General features: G+C 43.6%; 9 protein-coding genes and 2 non-coding genes across 11 annotated transcripts; 4 read left to right on the top strand and 7 right to left on the bottom strand.

The window, feature by feature from the left end:
• Window positions 1-63: 63 nt before the first annotated feature.
• On the bottom strand, window positions 64-828 carry CYBJADRAFT_172722 (uncharacterized protein; the record flags this gene model as incomplete). Its single annotated transcript, XM_020216383.1, has 1 exon — window positions 64-828. The coding sequence occupies one exon, from the start codon at window positions 826-828 to the stop codon at window positions 64-66; it is 765 nt and encodes a 254-aa protein (XP_020070998.1).
• A 2,332-nt stretch (window positions 829-3,160) lies between these two features.
• On the top strand, window positions 3,161-4,644 carry CYBJADRAFT_167360 (glycosyltransferase family 15 protein; the record flags this gene model as incomplete). The annotated part of the gene is made up of 1 exon (XM_020214873.1): window positions 3,161-4,644. One exon carries the CDS (start codon window positions 3,161-3,163, stop codon window positions 4,424-4,426), a length of 1,266 nt encoding a protein of 421 aa, XP_020070997.1. The 3' UTR covers window positions 4,427-4,644.
• Window positions 4,645-4,733: 89 nt separating this feature from the next.
• Window positions 4,734-4,807, bottom strand: CYBJADRAFT_t80. Its single transcript has one exon. It is a non-coding gene; the product is annotated as a tRNA-Val (tRNA).
• A 159-nt stretch (window positions 4,808-4,966) lies between these two features.
• On the top strand, window positions 4,967-6,726 carry CYBJADRAFT_167359 (glycosyltransferase family 15 protein). Its single transcript, XM_020214872.1, has one exon. The coding sequence runs from the start codon at window positions 5,200-5,202 to the stop codon at window positions 6,415-6,417; it is 1,218 nt and encodes a 405-aa protein (XP_020070996.1). The 5' UTR covers window positions 4,967-5,199; the 3' UTR covers window positions 6,418-6,726.
• On the bottom strand, window positions 6,387-7,183 carry ZIM17 (Zim17p). The gene is made up of 2 exons (XM_020214871.1): window positions 6,825-7,183; window positions 6,387-6,770 (listed from the first exon to the last, which is right to left on the bottom strand). Exons 1-2 carry the CDS (start codon window positions 7,146-7,148, stop codon window positions 6,549-6,551), a joined length of 546 nt encoding a protein of 181 aa, XP_020070995.1. The 5' UTR covers window positions 7,149-7,183; the 3' UTR covers window positions 6,387-6,548.
• Window positions 7,184-7,290: 107 nt separating this feature from the next.
• On the bottom strand, window positions 7,291-7,364 carry CYBJADRAFT_t79. The gene has a single exon. It is a non-coding gene; the product is annotated as a tRNA-Val (tRNA).
• Window positions 7,365-7,907: 543 nt separating this feature from the next.
• CYBJADRAFT_150224 (SDR family NAD(P)-dependent oxidoreductase) lies at window positions 7,908-8,720 on the bottom strand (the record flags this gene model as incomplete). The annotated part of the gene is made up of 1 exon (XM_020213341.1): window positions 7,908-8,720. One exon carries the CDS (start codon window positions 8,718-8,720, stop codon window positions 7,941-7,943), a length of 780 nt encoding a protein of 259 aa, XP_020070994.1. The 3' UTR covers window positions 7,908-7,940.
• Window positions 8,721-9,219: 499 nt separating this feature from the next.
• On the top strand, window positions 9,220-12,215 carry GAS4 (1,3-beta-glucanosyltransferase; the record flags this gene model as incomplete). The annotated part of the gene is made up of 4 exons (XM_020216849.1): window positions 9,220-9,237; window positions 10,704-10,901; window positions 10,975-12,006; window positions 12,096-12,215. 4 exons carry the CDS (start codon window positions 9,220-9,222, stop codon window positions 12,213-12,215), a joined length of 1,368 nt encoding a protein of 455 aa, XP_020070993.1.
• SKP2 (putative SCF ubiquitin ligase complex subunit SKP2) lies at window positions 12,168-13,740 on the bottom strand. The gene has a single exon (XM_020217948.1). The coding sequence runs from the start codon at window positions 13,665-13,667 to the stop codon at window positions 12,267-12,269; it is 1,401 nt and encodes a 466-aa protein (XP_020070992.1). The 5' UTR covers window positions 13,668-13,740; the 3' UTR covers window positions 12,168-12,266.
• Window positions 13,741-13,888: 148 nt separating this feature from the next.
• On the bottom strand, window positions 13,889-15,032 carry CYBJADRAFT_167353 (40S ribosomal protein uS8). The gene is made up of 3 exons (XM_020214870.1): window positions 14,998-15,032; window positions 14,486-14,635; window positions 13,889-14,182 (listed from the first exon to the last, which is right to left on the bottom strand). The coding sequence occupies exons 2-3, from the start codon at window positions 14,616-14,618 to the stop codon at window positions 13,923-13,925; spliced, it is 393 nt and encodes a 130-aa protein (XP_020070991.1). The 5' UTR covers window positions 14,619-14,635; window positions 14,998-15,032; the 3' UTR covers window positions 13,889-13,922.
• Window positions 15,033-15,266: 234 nt separating this feature from the next.
• TTI1 (Tti1p) lies at window positions 15,267-18,479 on the top strand. Its single transcript, XM_020213160.1, has 2 exons — window positions 15,267-15,319; window positions 15,375-18,479. The coding sequence occupies exons 1-2, from the start codon at window positions 15,281-15,283 to the stop codon at window positions 18,450-18,452; spliced, it is 3,117 nt and encodes a 1,038-aa protein (XP_020070990.1). The 5' UTR covers window positions 15,267-15,280; the 3' UTR covers window positions 18,453-18,479.
• Window positions 18,480-18,499: the final 20 nt, after the last annotated feature.

The following is an 18,499-nucleotide window of genomic DNA, read 5'->3' as shown; positions in this document are numbered from 1 at the left end:
TAAGACTGTTAAGTAGGAAGGGACTGAGAGCAATTGAACATATTGTCTGACCAGAAATGAGATCTATCTCTTCAACGCTGTATTATTCACCAACAGCTTCTTCCCAGTGATGTCAACATTCTCCAGGTCCCAAAGAAGCATTCTGAAGTCGTTGTAGAACCAGATGTCACTGTCAAAGGATCCGTTCATGAGGTAAATTTTCATTTTTGACTTGTACCGTGGGTATGTGATGAATTTCTTGATATAGTTGACCGTGAGTGCTTCCTTTCTGACCTGTGACAATATCTCGAATTTGACGAGCTGGCCCTTGTTGTTGCGGATAATCTTAACAAAGCTCATGTTTCTTGTGTTGAAGAAACCACACAGGTCATCGTGGATGCTGTCGGTGGCCAGCCTTGAATCTTTTTCGAATTCAATGGGTTTTATCTCGTACGAAGGACACTGGGGCATCTTGACTTTCAGCTGCTGTGAATTCGTCACCATTATCCCATCATGTTTAAAGGACCCCATGTTCGTTACATGTGTGATGTAACTGACTTTGTAATTCATCACATCAGCAATCAGATCGTCTATCGTGTTGAAGAAGAGGAAGCGTGCGTTGAGGCTATCGTTGAAGGGGCGTCCTTGTGTCTTCGATCTACTGGCTTTCTTCTTGCCAACGATTCTACTCTCCCCAGGCAAGGCATAGTGCTTCTTCTTCGCTAATCTCAGGGGCTCAAGGTCGGAGACACGAATCACAGTTGGTGGTATCTTGTTCTTGTTGTTATTATTTGCAACTCTCTCATGATGGATCAGGTTGTTGATCTCGATTTTCGATTGTGCTTTCATCACTAGTCACTGGAAGGCTTAAACGCTGTTGCTCCACAGAGTGAGGATGTGCATAATCATATGTAAATTTGTCTCGTTTATATACCTACATCCCATCTCCTCGTTGCTAATGCTCGTAGCTAATGCTCGTCATTAGCGAGTTGTAATTGTCCCCTCATCAGCATTTGCTGAATTCTTCGTATTGTCTGCGATCATGCCCTATGTTATTACCAATTCAAGTAAATTTCACAATTGTGGGAGTTCCAAACTCACAAATTTAAAAGGTGTCCCAAAACCTTTTCTGATAAGCCGTCCGTTGTAAAGGAACTGGGGGTGATCATGATCGACGTGGGGTTCATCACATCTTCCATGCGGGATAAAAGGGTTGGAAAGCTTATGAGAATACGTTGGCTTGTCACATAATATCTTTGTTCGACTGTACCGTCAGTCCTCACTAATGATTAGCAGTACAGCACAGTTCTGGTCGTGTCTGTCCCCTTTATCGGCGATTTTTATGTGTGTATTTCCAGGAAAAATCAGAGTCACTAACTGGGGAGAAGATTATTGAGATCACATGAGTATTACAGCTGTAAGGTTGTAATTTCTTTGTTCTTTAATAGGGGAGTTTAAACTTTTCTTGATAATCACATGTCCTCCAAGCCCCAACTGATGTACGTGATATTGAGAGTTGACTACTTGAAAAGCATTCAAAAGGCTCCAAAGATCATGCACCGAATGTACAGCTGAGGCTTTGGTCTCCTGCTGTCCTGGGAGCCAGACGGGGAATAGTTAAACAGTCGCTACAATGCAGCGATGGAAGTTGAAGAATTCGAATCATATTCAATCATTCAACACTTAGGTTGAAGTAACCAAACGGTCCGGCGGTGGGTGTCGGTCATGGCCATATCTGTTTCCATCTTAGCCATGCGTAGAAGTTGTCGTTATCAAACTTCGTAGTGCTTTGAGATTTCGGAAAACACGCAGAATTATTCCCCCAATTTCACCATCCTGTACATACACCACTGTGTACTCAGGCTTCACAGCCCAAAAGTTCCTACTTGTATAACACTGTGGATCATTACATACGCTCATCTGTACAGTCATTACATGTGTCTTCCCTTCCAGATCTTTCCTTCTTTGCATGGAGATGCAGTGAGAACTCTTTTGGACGTTGTGGTCAACTTGGGCCACTTTGAACGATTCATCAGCTCGGACAAGCGAAATACGCTTCCGCCCTCACCCTTGCATCATACATACAATGTAAGTGATTAGTCCACGAACCTGACCATGGACAAATATCCCAGGAGTAAGTTTCAGCTTCCCCCCTCCCCGCCCCACTACTGGCCATGCACTGTAATGGACGAGCAGGTTGATGGCTCGCTCAACGTACAGTTAGTCATATTTACTCCTGCGTTTCAGATCTAAAAGTAAAAACGATGCCACCGGCATGGCCGGTCCATTTCATTCGTCCAGGTACGCAAGTTACAACACAGTCCCTAAACGTAAGTTAACACCACCCACATCACGGGTCTTGAAACGTGAGCACGCAGTCTAGACTCGGGACACTACTCGGCATAGCATATAAGAAAAAGTACACTTAGATGAGTCGTGGTCTCGCGTGGAGCTTGTCCTAGGGTCTCTGAACTAATCGCTCGTATAATGGAGAATCGTAAATTTTAGTTGTCCATAGGTTTGCGGTTCGCCAACGCACCACGTACATTCTAACCGTTTCTCTCAGCTTCTTGTGGCTGCAATGTACGTATTGGTGGGTAGTGCTATTTTGTCCACGTTTCACATATTCTCCTTGGAGCCATTCCATGACTAGGATCGCTTAACATGAAACGTATTCAGGCTGTCCTGTGCAAACCAGAGAGCACAGCCTCGAGCTCAGTAAATAGGGACTTCCGTCAGCAGTTCCACAGTGGGGCTTATATCGTGTTGTCGTCATGTCTTCAAATACAAAAGAATTTGGTTTCTGTCCTCAAGACTATAATCCTCCTCTGGCTTGGCTACGATCACAAAATGTTAAAGAAAGCCCACAATGCTCAGGCCAGCTTATGGGGGGGGGGTCTTTTGATGTCTTACGTGGTCTGGACAAATCCGTACCTTCTTCCTGCACCGCCGTTGTCCAAAAGTCTATTGTCGAGTGTCCATTTCTGAAGCCGGACGCAGGCAGCGTTTGCTGTACTGCAAAGCAGAGAAAAAAAGAAAGAAAAAAGACAGCTTCAAAGGAAAAAACATGGAACTGCTCTTTTTATAATTCTCTCTTAACAGACACTTTGTCCATTGAACTATCTGTAGTGTTTGTTGTCTGGCGTGATTTTTTAGCTATAACCTTAAAGAATCATCCGAGATGGCAAGAGTTGGCGAAAGGGTCGTGAGGATTGCTATCTTCACTGTTGTGGTCATTGCGGTGTTCACGTTCATGACAAAGTCCTCGGGCGTTGTCTACCAAGGATCATCTGCCGATAAAACAGACGTTGGTGATGTCAGAGGAAACGGGCAACAACAGCAGCAGCAACAACAGCAACAGCAACAACAGCAACAGCAACAACAATCGAAACCATCTTCCTCTTCTCAGTCTAGTACCGGAATCACGATCAACGGAGTGACAAAGGATCCACTCACTGGAAGAATCAGTGGATACGAACGTCAAAATGCTACGTTTGTATCTTTAGCAAGAAACGACGACTTGTGGTCCCTTGCTGGATCTATCAGGGCTGCTGAGGACCGTTTCAACGGTAAGTATGGGTACGATTGGGTCTTCCTCAACGATGAGCCTTTCACCGAAGAGTTCAAGAGAGTTATGACGCGTCTTGTTAGTGGTGAAGCCAAGTTCGGTGTGATCCCTAAGGAGCATTGGTCTTACCCTGCTTGGATTGACCAGAATAAGGCCGCTGAGACACGTGAAAAGATGAAAGACATCATTTACGGTTCCTCTGAAAGTTATAGACACATGTGTCGTTTCGAGTCTGGTTTCTTCTTTAAGCACCCACTGATGTTGGACTACCAATACTACTGGCGTGTTGAACCTGATATCAAATTCCACTGTGACATTAACTTTGATATCTTCAAATTCATGGTTGATAACAAGAAGGACTATGGTTTCACCATCACAATCCACGAGTTCCAATCCACAATTCCTACTCTTTGGGAAACCACCAAGGCCTTCATCAAGGAGAATCCAGAAGTTGTCGATCCAGATAACTTGATGTCATTTGTGTCCGATGATAACGGTAAAACGTATAATCTTTGCCATTTCTGGTCCAATTTCGAAATTGCCAACATGGACATTTGGAGAGGCGAGGCTTATCAGAAGTACTTTGAATACCTGGACCACAATGGTGGCTTCTTTTACGAACGTTGGGGTGATGCGCCAGTCCACTCCATCGCTGCGTCCATCTTCCTTCCAAAGGACAGACTGCACCATTTCGGTGATCTCGGTTACTTCCATGGCCCATACCATCAATGTCCTATCGACGACAGTGTCAGAGAGAGAAACAACTGTGTTTGTAAGCCTGACGAGGACTTTACATGGAAGGGCTATTCTTGTACGTCCAAATTCTACGAGGTGTTTGGATTGCAAAAGCCTGTTGGGTGGGAAAAGCATACCGGTTAGACTATATATGTGTATCGCTCAACTAACGCCACTACATTTAGTTTTTAGTCAAAGACCTGTGTACATGTGTAGAACCTCAATATTCGCTGTCCAGGACTCTGGCATTTACTGCTATAGCCAATAACACGGGGATACTACGGTCTCGCTCACAGAATCTCAGTTGACTAACTCTTCAAACCTACTGTATTACTCTAAGACTTCATTCAATCGGTATCTCAACAGCTGAAAAGTGTGTATAATTAATACCTCATCGGCATGGTTAATCCATTGTTGCCTGTACCATTTATTCAAGCTCTATCCGAAAAAATGATTTCGCCCAGGATCGAACTGGGGACGTTCTGCGTGTTAAGCAGATGCCATGACCAACTAGACCACGAAACCATTTACGAAATCTCCAATGGTCACTGTTTGCCAAGTCGCTATAGTGATCTCACAGCCAGGATCACCATTGCCTATTTACCTAACAACCAATCCCTACGGTTTAACTCAAAGATGGATCGTATTAACCCATCTTATAGAATATTCCAGTGGTGTGATTTGACACTAAACACAACCCCCTTTGTTCTGTAATTGAGCTGCCAAAACATATCAAATTCACGTATACATAGAAGAATCCCAATGTTAGCGATGAGGTACCCTCGGCCGGGAAGGGCGATGAGGCTTAAGTAATTCCTCGGGACATTTGTTTCACTGGGGAACCGTAAAAACATACCCAGCTCAGCCTCTAAACCTGTTCTGTAAGATCTTTCACGGTTGGTAGGAAGTGGTGAAAGATGGCTAGGTTCCCGAGATTGCTGAGGTTCACAGCTGTGCTCGTGCTGGTGATCTATGTGTTTGTTCATAGATCAGTGACGAAGAGGCAGAGCCAGCACATACTGGAGCTCAAGCAGAAGTTGCAGCAGCCGGAGGAGCAGTATGACATAAATGGGTCGCTTACAGGCGATGAGAACCGTGGTGTGAAGGTCGAGTACCTGCCCTCAGGTGAGATTGATGCCTCTTTGAAGGTGAACGCTGCGATGTTCTCACTGGTGAGAAACAGTGATCTGCAAAAGATGGCAAGAACGGTACGGTCGTACGAGGACAGGTTCAACTCAAAGTTCCACTACGATTGGATCTTTGCCAATAACGAGCCATTCACTGATGAGTTCAAGAGACAGATATCGGTACTGGTGACGGGTAACGTGTACTTCGAAGAGCTCCCCTCAGAGTTCTGGAGCTTCCCGGAATGGATAGACAGGAGACGAGCGCAGCAGAATAGGCAGAAGAGTAGGGAAGCTATGATGTATGGAGGCTCACAGAACTATAGGTTCATGTGTAGATTCTTCTCCGGGCTATTTTACCGGATGGAAAGGGTTGCAACTTACGATTACATTTGGAGAGTTGAGCCAGAAACTGAACTGCTGTGTGATGTCCATTATGACCCTTTTAAATTCATGAACGATAACGATATACATTATGGATTTGCCCTGAGCATCTTGGAGTTCCCTGAGACAGTGCCGACTCTTTGGGAGACCGTGTCACAGTTCATTGAAGGGTTTCCTCGCTATATAAATGACAACAACCTGCTGGCGTTCATCTCAGATGACGAAGGAGCTACTTACAACATGTGTCATTTCTGGACGAATTTTGAGATTGTTGATCTTAATCTATTCAGATCAGAGGCGTACAAGGCATTTTTCCAACATTTGGATGTATCAGGTGGCTTCTTCTACGAGCGTTGGGGTGATGCTCCTATACATTCCATAGCAGCTTCCCTGTTCCTTTCGAAGAAGCAGATCCACCACTTCGACGATATAGGCTATTACCATTCTCCGAATCACAATTGTCCTATAGATGATGAGATATGGACAAAGAACAGGTGTCTCTGTGATCAAGCGCATGATATAACTTTTAGGGACTATTCATGTGCAGGTAAATTCTATGACGTTACAGGAAGAAAGAAGCCAAAAGGATGGGAAATCCATGCTGGTAAAGGTGATTACTTCGACTAAGTTAGGCATATCTCTGTTTTTTCGGTTCAATGTTATAGTGCAAGTTGGTTAAACATGGAGAGGAAGGTTCTTGTACTTGAACATATGTATATAAGTACCGTTTTCTGAATAAATATCATGTATAGGACATTCTATTTGTTCCCATCCTCCCTCGCACCTTCTGGTAAGCTGTGTGGTTCATCGTGTGACTGCTCCTTCTTGAGGTTCTCTGGGGCATCCTTAGCGTGATGGCCAATCAAACTTTTCAGTTTATCTGGAATATCGTCAAATACAAGGTCGTCTGTATTCTGAGAGACGGATTCTCCCTTCGCACTGAGGATGTCCTGGATGGTGATTCTGTCGTCAGAGAAGATCTTGTGCATGGTTAGTATACGAGAGATTCCAAAGAGTAAGATACACTAACTCACTTTCAAATGGTCAGCGATGAGATGTCTTCCTTTACAACCAGGACATGTGATTAGCACAGTTCCCTTAGTATAGGCCTGTTTGCTCATCACATGGCTAGATCTTGTGTCACACTTCTTGCAAGTGAAGGCAATCATCATCTGAGGCTCATCGATCTTTAGCTTAGCAGAGGAGCCATCCGTGGAAGAACTCTGGTAACGATTGCTAACGTGTGAAGCCAACGGCAAGGACCATCTCAAGCCCAATGGTGATACCGTAGATCCTGCTGGTACAAGCGCTCTTGGGGCAGATCTGAGTAGCTGACGAATAACAACTCTTCTGAACATGTTTATAGCACTAATCAGTGGTTAATCAAACATCAACAGCTGAAAAGTGTGCGTAATTGAGACCTCATCGGCGTGGTTGGATGAGTGGCAGTAGTAGATATAATGTTGCCCATACCATTTCCCCGAACGCTACCGGAAAAAATGATTTCGCCCAGGATCGAACTGGGGACGTTCTGCGTGTTAAGCAGATGCCATGACCAACTAGACCACGAAACCATTTATGAGTTTCCAAAATGGCACTGTTTGCTATGTTATAGAGTTGTTAAATATTATACCTATTTATGTTGGAAACATATACTGTTAGGATACATACTGTTGTTTCATGATTGTAGGAATTCCCTGGTCAAAGAGATATATACAGTGATGTATAAAAGTTATCGGGAATCGGTGGTTTAATTTTGAATAAATCAGCTATTTACAGAATAAAGGGTGGGTCCGTTTTAGGTAAAAAGAATTAAATTAACGAATACAAGCATAGACGATTCTGTAACTTATTATAATCCCGTGATTCATTGAATATAACCGTGATTCCTTGAATATAACCACGATTTTATATAAGAAGACATCACAGACAACGATACTCTGCAATTTTTGGCGTAGCATCATATTGTACACCATCCTTCTGGACGTTATATGCTCATTATTTAGTTAACACATAGCTCACACCAGCTACTACGGACTCGCCAATTACAGACCAATTTATAGTAATTGGCCCATTATTCGATAGCACTACTGTGTATTTAACAATCACAAGCCATGCTGCTGTTGATATTCACTGGAATTTAGAGGTCTCTAATACGACAAGGACCCACCATCTACTGCGATGAAGGTACCAGTGATATAATCGGAAGCAGCAGATGCGAGGAACACTGCTGGTCCTCTGAAATCATCAGGTACTCCGAATTTACCAATTGGCACTCTCTGCAAGATTCTCTGGCTCTTCTCTGGGTTTTGAATGATGTGCTGCGTCATATCTGTATCTATATAGCCTGGGATGATGCTGTTAACAGTGATGCCCTTGGAAGACCACTCGTTAGATAATGCCTGAGTAAGAGAGTGTATCCCACCTTTAGAAACAGTATACGAGACGTAATCGATACCACCAGTGAATGACCAGAGTGAACCCGTGTTGATGATCTTACCCCTTTTGCCATTATCAAGCCAGTATTTCCCAAAGGATCTTGCCAGTTTGAAAGGGCTCTCCAGATTGACCTTCAGAACTCTTTCCCACTGCTCATCTGTGTGATTCTCAGGTGCGTTCTTCTCTGCTATACCAGCATTGTTTATGAGGACATCAACAGTACCGGTGGAGGACAACTCCAAAGATTTCTTCAGCACTTGATCCACTTCAGCAATGTCTTCAGAATCGTATGCCAATGGGTGGACCTTATGAGCACCGAGGCCAAGCAACTTGTCAATGACCCTCTGTGGATCTGTTGAAGGTCTATGAACCAAGATAATCTCAGCTCCAGCCTCAGCCAAACCGGAGGCCATGCCTTCGCCAATGCCCTTTGTAGCACCGGTGATAACGACAACTTTGCCCTCAAGGGAGAATAATTGAGAGATGGGCATTGAATATAAAGAGAATCCTGGTATCGAAGTTCTTTATTCAATTGAGAATAGAAAGAAAGACATAGAGAAGGAAGGAAGAGGTAGAAAATTACAATCCGAAACAAAATTTGAAGTAATGTGCGCTTAAGTATACCATTTAGGTACAGTGGCTTTTATATGGTGCATTCTGCTTGCATGTGCTTCCCAACGGCCAGGAGGGTCGATAATGAGGGTTTACGAGAACGTTTCCATCTAAAGAGACAAGAAACCACCATCAACAGCGATGTATCCACCTGTCAAGTAGTCAGAAGCTGCCGATGATAAGAATACAATTGGGCCTTTGAAGTCATCTGGCACTCCAAACCTAGCCATGGGGATCCTTTGTAGGAAAACCTCCCTTTTCTCTGGATTATTCATGATATGCTGTGTTAGATCCGTATCTATGTAGCCAGGGATGATTGTATTCACGTTGATACCCTTCGATGACCACTCATTGGACAATGCTTGGGTTACAGCATGGATGGCGCTCTTTGATGCAGTGTACGAGACACAATTGAATCCACCACGGAACGAGTAGAGTGATCCTGTGTTGATGATCTTACCTCTTTTGCCATTATCAAGCCAGTATTTGCCGAAGGATCTGGCCAATTTGAAAGGGCTCTCCAGATTGACCTTCAGAACTCTTTCCCACTGCTCATCTGAATGTAGCTCTGGAGGATTCTTCTCCTGAATGCCGGCGTTGTTTATAAGGACATCAACAGTACCGGTGGAGGATAGTTCCAAGGACTTGCTCAAGACCTGGTTCACTCCGGCAATATTTGAAGAGTCAAAGGCCAATGGGTGGACCTTGTAAGCACCGAGGCCAAGCAACTTGTCAATGACCCTCTGCGGATCTGTTGAAGGTCTATGGACCAAGATAATCTCAGCTCCAGCCTCAGCCAAGCCGGAGGCCATGCCTTCACCAATGCCCTTTGTAGCACCTGTTATGACAACAACTTTGCCCTCAAGGGAGAATAGTTGAGAGGACATCACTAGTGGACTTGTATTAACTGATATATAAGGTCTGAGGTAGGTAAATACCGCATTCGTTCCGCTATTTATACCCCTGCAAAAAGACAATGGCAACAACATCCACTTAAGCGTGGAGGAGGAGAGGGAGCAGAGGCACACCAGAGGCACACCAGAGGCACACAGCGCATCGGGCACCTACCAACCTCCGTCCACCACCGTCCCACCACCAATACACTTGCTACCACGCGGTGCTCATCCCTGGCTGCCGTCACTTTATAACCCGTGCGCATGTATATGCATAGGCTCCAAGCAGTAAGAATGGCCACAACAGGCACACACTGCTGGTAGCAACCCACGCACCGGACCTCCACTTTCCATAGATGATCAATTGACAACACAGTGACCTTCTGCTGAAAAGAAGAACAAGAAGATAAGCCTATGAGCTTCTCTTGTCATCTTCTGCCGCGTTGCCTCGGTATGTAAGATAATCCGTGTATGCAAAACATGTGGCCACACTTAGTACCCACAGCAATTCGTCATTGGCCACCCCGGCATTATAAAGTTTGTCTATAAATGCAACAAGGTGCATCAATGTTTACATGAAGCCTCGATCACTCCTCTGTGGCCAGGAGCAGCTTGCGAAGACCACTCCTCTGTGGCCAGGAGCAGCGTGTGAAGATCACTTCTCTGTGGCCAGGAGCAGCTTGCGAAGACCACTCCTTTGTGGCCAGGAGCAGCATGCTACGACCACGCTAAAGGTGCTATCCAGCGGTACACAAAGACCTTGTGGCTTGTTGCACGTCGTGGCGAAGAGCGCATCCACGGGAGTAGCGTGTTTGTGTCATTTTGGAGAGAAGGAGTTTTGATGTTAGAGAGCCAAATGGGGACAAAAACGTGAGCTTTTGTAGTGTTTAGACAAGGGTGGCTTATCGTCGTGGTGGCCAAGAGTAAGAGATGCTTGCGTTTGTCTATGTCTTGTTCCTGTTGTCGCAGGCCTCGTGGGCCTTTGTCCACCCGATAGGGGTCCATGGCCGCTATTTCGTTGATACTGTGACGAGAGAGCCCTTCTTTGTGAAAGGAGTTGACTACCAGCCGGGTGGCTCTTCAGCTGTCACAGAGGACTCGGACCCGCTCTCAGATCCAAACGCCTGTGCCAGGGATATAATCATGTTCCAAGAGTTGGGTATTAACGTATATTTGATACCATATAGCCGTAGGCTCTGATTTGTTTTAGGGGGAGGTGGTGATACTAACACAGCCACAGACCATCCGTGTTTACTCCATCAACCCAGATCTCAACCATGACATATGTATGACGATGTTGGCGTCTGCTGGCATATACTTGGTGTTGGATGTGAACTCGCCACTTGAAGGACAGCACTTGAACCGATACGAGCCGTGGTTGACATACAACGAGGATTATGTGGAGCACGTGTTCAAAGTCATAGAGCAGTTCTCAGGCTATAACAACACCTTGGGCTTCTTTGCAGGCAATGAGATTGTCAACGATAAGAAGAGTGCGAGAAATTCACCCGTTTACGTCAAGGCCCTAATTTCCGATATGAAGTCGTACATCTCCAAGCATAGTCCAAGGTTCATTCCGGTTGGCTATTCCGCAGCTGATGATTTGAACTATAGGGTATCGTTGTCCAAGTACCTAGAGTGTACCACTGGTTCTCTATACGATTCCGTGGATTTCTATGGCGTCAATACTTACCAGTGGTGTGGTGAACAGACGTTCTATACAAGTGGCTATGACATCTTGGTGAACGACTATGAGGATTACGTTCGTCCTGTTTTCTTTTCAGAATTTGGATGCAACAAGGTGACTCCAAGACTGTTTGAAGAAGTTGGATCAATGTTTTCGAACGATATGATTGGTGTGTTCAGTGGAGGCTTGGTTTATGAATATTCACAAGAGCCAAACAACTATGGATTGGTTGAAATTGACGCAAATGGTAACCTCAAGCTACTCAAGGATTATGATCATTTGAAGCTTCAGTTCAACAGCGTTGACTTGCCAACAGGCAGGGAGATTGCTGATTTGTACACCAGCCATGGCAAAGGGCTCAAATTGGGAGCCCAGGCAATCCCAGAATGTTATGATGAGTATGACAACTTGGATATAAACAAAGGTGTCGATTCTGCTGTCTCTCTGTTACTCTTGAGAAATGGAGTCGATGCCAGAAGGGGAAAATTCGTCAAGCTTTTGGAGGAGGACTTCTTCACAACTTTCAACATCACAACTAGCTCTGGTGCTCCATTTCCAACGAATTATATGAAGGCAACACACCTGGTAAACCAAGTGACTCCATTTGAACTGATGAGACTTCAACAATTGGCCAATTCTGGTAAGTAAATTGCTTATACTGTTAACTTATCAAGCCATCAACAGGAGTAGAGAACAATACTAACAACGTCAGGAACTTCAAGACACGATCTTCTGAGATCAAATACATGGATAAAGCACATCTTTGTCATAATAATTGGGTTCGCTTTCATTAAAGGAATTTTCTCATTTATAAGCTCGTGAATAAATAAACAACGCAGAACAGCTCAGTTATAACACTTTTCGTTTCTCGAGTATAACACAGATCCATCTTTGTCCTTCACCCTTACACAGTTTGTTGATGAGAAGCATGGTTTCAACAACTCAGACCATTCATCTCTTGTTCTTGTCTTGTGCAGTTTGTAGTTCTTCAACAAGATGAACTGTACCATGCCGAACCTCTGCAACGATTTTAGGAACACGTAACCGTTGTTATTCACAATGTTATGGTCTTCATTTGTTATATCTTCTGGATCCACTGGTTTAACGTTGGAGAATGAAACGTTTGTCAACACTATCGTGTCAACCACAGGGATCTTATCCATTATTTCCTCAAAGTGATTATAATTGAGGTAAAACTTGGGAACAAACTGTGAGTTGAAATATGCAAAGTTGGAATTGGCATTTGAAGTGTTTATAACACTTGCCTCGGAAGCGTTATAGAGGCTGAATGCCTTTGAGTTCAGATCGATGTACAAGGTCCTTAAATTGGGAAAGCAATTGCTTAGTAGCACATCGTAGTGTGATTTCATCGAGACCAGCTTCAAAGTATGAACGTCTCTGAAGTAACCAGCCAGGAATCTTGAGCCATTATTCGCTATTGAACACGATGTCAACGATAAGATCTTAATTGGAGACCAAGTTACTGTGGATTCCATCTTCAATGCGTTCTTTGTAATCAGCGGACTAATCAATGGGCCCTCTTCGTTAGAAACGGTTAAAAGAGGTGGCTTTTTCAAAGAGCTCGAGTCGATGATCATTTCGACCAGGCAAAGCTCCTCGATGAGCCCAAAAGGCCATAGGAGGTTCGAACGCAATGCAATGCTCCAACCTTGCTGTGATGACAAGGTCAGCTTCCGGATGGATGGATAATAGTTATGCTCAAAGGCGTAAGTCTTCAGCGTTGAGGTCCACTCTGGGAAGCAAAACCCCGGAGAGATCTGCAGCACTGAGATACACGATAGATTCGGTAATAACGATATAACCTCAACCATCAAGGCAATATAGCTATCGTTGTCAGGTCTTGAGGAGAAGCCGAACCCAGCTATCGACGTTTGTTCCTGTGTACTCTTCACGGGCTTGTGGAACTCAATGCCATGTACGTATAGGGACAGCAGGTTCCTCTTCTTATCTCTCGATATCGCCTTTTTGAACAGCCTCAGCGAGGATTCGTTCAGCAGCCTCACGTTGTTGTACAAGAAGTACTTATCAACAACCTCTTGCAAGTACCTACAGACCAATGCCAGCGTCAACCAGTCCCTGAGCTCCAGATTCTGCAACACTTTCTGTAACAGCTCCATGGGCAACCCAAGTAGCGATAGCGGTGGATGCTCAATAGACAGCGAGTCGTCTCTTTTCTTCGTGGAGAGAACACCAATGCGACCCTTCTTAATCAACGACGAGAACATGACTGCAATCTAAGAGAACCAGTGCCTTTTCTCTTCCCGTTTAGTTGCTTTCCTTTCCAAAGCAAAGTCATTGGTGTAATTTTTTTCTTTTGGTTGCCCGGGTGAATTGGGATAGGCAAAAAAAATACGGAATAATATCACCACAGCAACAACACCCAGACACCAAGGGTTAAATAGAACAGGGCATCGCTACGATGGACGGTTAAATCAAAAAATCCATTATACACACATTATACCCAATTATTATATATAAGCCTAGTAAACGAAACCCAAGATCTTACCAGAGACGTGTTTTCTTCTGGCCTCTTCATGGTCCATGATACCGGCAGAAGTGGTCAAGATAACGTAACCAAACTGTCTGGCTGGCAACAAGTTGTCAGTCCACTTCTCAATATCACCGATTCTAACGTTGAATCTTGGAGAGATGACACCAACCTTGTTCAAACGACCGTTCAATTGAACAACAATCTTACCAGATCTGTGGTCATCGATGTACTCGAATTCACCAATGTAACCTGCATTTTTAATGTTAGTCTCTTATAAAGGCACTGTAAGTAACACAGCACGGATGGGGGAGCAAACAAGATGTCATAGAGAAGTAAACGATCAAGAGCACGAGACTGTTCGAAAAACGAAAGTTGCTCAGCATCGTGTAAGAAGCATCTCTTTTTTATTCTCCCGGACACTTAAAAGACAGAGTGAGACTGAAAGTAAAAACAACACTCCATCCAGTTATAAGCCCGGTGTATATATAGTATGTGGTTGTCTGTTGCCCCCACAAGTGCACATGTACAGGTACAAACAAATGGAAAACTTACCATGCTTTTGAATGACTTGCAAGAACTTGATGATGACCTTAGAGGAAGGTCTAATGATGACTTGTCTCTTACCGGTCTTCTCGGCGTTGTTGATAGCGTTCAAGGCATCAGCCAAAACAGATGTTCTAGTCATTTTTCTATGTTATTCGGCTTCGCAAAAGTCGGTTAGTAACATTAAAACACACAGACACATCACACATCGATGAAAGCAACATGAGTGTCCTCCATAGCAAAGCACAAAGTCTTCTGGGGAGTCATGAGCTGAGTTAACGTAGTAACTCGTAAAGGAAGGGGGGTGTCAAGTCCTGGAGAGATGTAAATTAACATCATCATCGGATGATTGGTTAAATTACTGGCCATTCGTCTCCCCATGGATTCCTTGATTCCCATTCCTTGAAAAGTTCAAGCACAAGGCACCGTTATATATACGTCTCATTGTATATATGCCTCGTGTCTTTGTGTGTCAATATCAGACAAAACATAGCTCTCATATCAGTATCAATCGTACTCACTGAAAAGGTTTGTTTATCGATACAAAGATACAAATATCTGATACTGAGGAGGAGCTTTCGAACAAAAAGTGAAAAATTTTTCGTCTCCCGGCCTTGAAAAAAGTGTCTGTTGTGTGTTATAAGTGTAAATCACAGACCGGTCTAAAAATTACAGAGCGACGGTTATGAGCCCTTGGAGAACGCGAAAATTACCTCTTAAGGAACAAGCACTATATACATTCAATACTTCTCTCTCTTTCTCTGTTTCTTATCCACCGCAGCTTGGATAATCGATTGCTTCAGCATGAGTTCCGATAATGAAGATAAGCGTGTGTTCGAAGTTGTGAGTTACTTCTATATCGAGCAGAGTATCGTATACTAACAGGCCATTGTGAAAGATACGGCCTTACTGTGTTCAACTATCACAAGTTGCATTAGCACCAATTGGTGTATTTGATCCCAATTCTTCTCAGGTTGTTGAATCACTAAGGGAATTGTACTCTCACTTCAGGGAGTGTGTGAATGAGAGTACGATACTGTCGACAAACTTAGCAGACTATGTGTTTTTACCACTGTCGTACCTCTTGAAACAGCCGAAACTCGGTGATACTGCAACGACCTATCTGCTGAGGATTCTAGGGTTGATAATAGAGCATTGTTGGTCCTCTCCGGGCTCCTTGCCCTATGTTCTTGCCAAGCAGCTATTTCCTTTGGTCACTTTTCTATGTGGTGGGTCGCCGAATCCAAATGATCGCTCTGACATTGTATCTAAGAGCGATACGTTGAAGTTGGCTGGTTCCTTAGCGTTGGAACAATTCTTCAAGGCTCTTGTCGTCCAAAGGGACAGCAAGATTTATGACTTCTTCAGCAATACTGAAACTCTACCACCGTTGGGACATGCTGTTACGGTGTTGTTGGAATTTGCACACTCAGGCAAAGAAGTAGAGTTACAGTTACAGGCCTTAACCACGTTGGATGTCCTATACTTTGACATGATCAATGACGGTGAGATACTGTCTTATATCCTTCCAGGAAATGTTTCAACCTTGACAAAGATAATAGCAGGAACGGGGAAAACGCACTACACAGTCATCTCGAAGTCTCTCATGATACTGAGGAAGCTTCTAGTGCTGGTTTATAACGATGACGATTTGAATATGAACTATAAGCCAGTAGAGGCGATCCAAGACATATTTGAAGAGTCAGATCTTAACCAGATAGCACTGACGGAGGAAGGGTTTCGCAAGATCCATAGAACAGGCTCATGGCTGAAGGCTACAAGTGCACAAGTGAAATTGGCGTTGACAAGTGTTCTAAAGATACATACGCATCAAAAAGATGAAGTTCAACACGCTTTGGAATTACTGGGACAGGGGATAATAAACAATTGCCTACTGTCATTGAACAGCTCGGTACCAATTGCTGTGGAGATGCTGGCCTATTCATCGCAAAACATGCGAACACCAGTTGCATTAAAAGAACAGACAGACCCAAAGATCAGAGGTATGTTTCAGGATGTTATGTCCAAGGAACTCAACAAGTACGTAGACTCTTTTGAATCTGTCATAGCATCTCCCAATGAAGACAAAATCATCAAAACAATCGGTGCAATCAGGTTTATCGTTAAGATGGAACCGAATGGTATTGCAATATCCAAACTAATCAAGCTATGCATACAGGAATTATCCGACAGTTTGACCAAGGCACAGGCCAAAACAAAGGTCATTCCAACAAGTAGTGCAAGTGAGCTTTCTGATCTGATGCTGATTACGAAGGATGCTACAAGTCTTGAAGTTAGTACTGGCACTCTCAACGTGCTTGGTAAAGTGTTAACGAATAATGTCCAGGACCAACTTGCCTCTTTGATTCAAACCATTGGCTCTTCAAACCCGTCGGAAATTATAGAGGACATCATCTCTTACAGTTATAATGGAACTTTAAACGAACGTGCTGTTGGATTGTGGATCATAAATAACCTGATGTCGGGATACAAGAACAAGATAGGCTATACCTCGATTGCAAATGAGTATTTGTCACTTGAAGATGATGATAGCGAAAACCAGATGGTTCTGGCATCGGACTTTGTCTATTCAGTGCTAGAATACTCCAAATCTATTTTGGACGAAACTTCTGAAATGGAAATCACTGATGCTGTAGTGTTGGCTACAAATGTGTCATTGGACTCAGTCTTTATTATCCAAAGTATGTTGAAACAAAACTTTAGAGATGAGCTGATTGATTACATCTACCCGGTTATTGAGTCCATGGCGTCACCTTCGGAAATTGTGAGAGAACACGCATTGAGGACTAGCATGGGTATAGCACAAGAACTATATTCTGGCTCATTGTACGACATGATATTGGACAATGCAGATTATCTTGTTGATTCTGTATCTATAAGGTTGAGTAATGCCATGACGACTAGAACGACGGCCATTTTGGCTGTTTGTTTGAAAATTGCTGGGTTCAAGATCATTGAGACGTTTAAAGATGTTATGGAGATCATGTTTAACTTACTGGATCATTATCATGGTTACGATGATATGTGTATTGGGTTCTTTGTACTGTTTGAGATTGTTGTTGATGAGATTAGTAAGAAGTACCTTTCAGAGTCTGGATTACATAAACTGGAACTACAAGATAGTACATCTACTTATAAGCCATGGGGAATGACTAATATAATGCAGGTGGCTTCACTCTTGTCCAAGGATGAAAGAGACATCGAACACTTGAAATATGTGAAACCCTTAGAAGATGATGATGTGGAGGATGAGATTGACAACCTTGGAGATAGTGACGATGAGGATGAGGAGCCTTCAATTCCTGATGTCAAGAAAGAATGGGCTTCTCCTGTGCCTGAAGATGCGTATCGATTGCTACAACAGGTCTCCTACTATGGAGAGAGACTCTTATCTCATCCATCTACAAAGTTGAGATTACAGATCTTGAGGGTGTTGAACAAATCAATCGTTGTATTTGCAACTGCACCTGATAATCTATTCCCAATAGTTGCTTCAATCTGGCAAATAGTTGCATCGAGTGTCAATTCAAACGATCCCAGAGTTGTGATACTAGCCAGTGAGGTCATCTCCAAAATCGTTGAATATTCTGGGACATTTGTAACAACGAGGTTTCTGGATCTTTGGCAGAACTTGAAGGAGAATGAGCTTCTGGTTACAGCAGCAAAGCAAGCGACTGAATCGAAGAAAATTGTACTACCAGGTATAAACCAAAGCTGCTATAATTCACTCGTTGAGATGATTGTGATGTCTTTGAACAAATTGGGTAGAACAATACCGGATTCAACCACAGAGGAAATGGTTAGATCATGTATTGGAGTGGTGCCAGTTGAGAAGTTCGACAGCCATAGTGATGTTGCATGGTTACTCAAGAAGAACATTTACGGTGTGAAGGATGTGAAACATCCTCATGACGTTATAATTGATGGGGAAACGTTCAAGTTTATAGAAGTTTAGTTATGATAATGATAATTTGGTGATGGGATACTGATGTATTGTGTGAT

Source organism: Cyberlindnera jadinii (genome assembly GCF_001661405.1).
Source record: "Cyberlindnera jadinii NRRL Y-1542 unplaced genomic scaffold CYBJAscaffold_5, whole genome shotgun sequence".
In the NCBI taxonomy this organism is placed as follows: Eukaryota; Fungi; Ascomycota; class Saccharomycetes; order Phaffomycetales; family Wickerhamomycetaceae; genus Williopsis; species Williopsis jadinii.
This window is presented reverse-complemented; position numbering and strand designations above follow the sequence as displayed.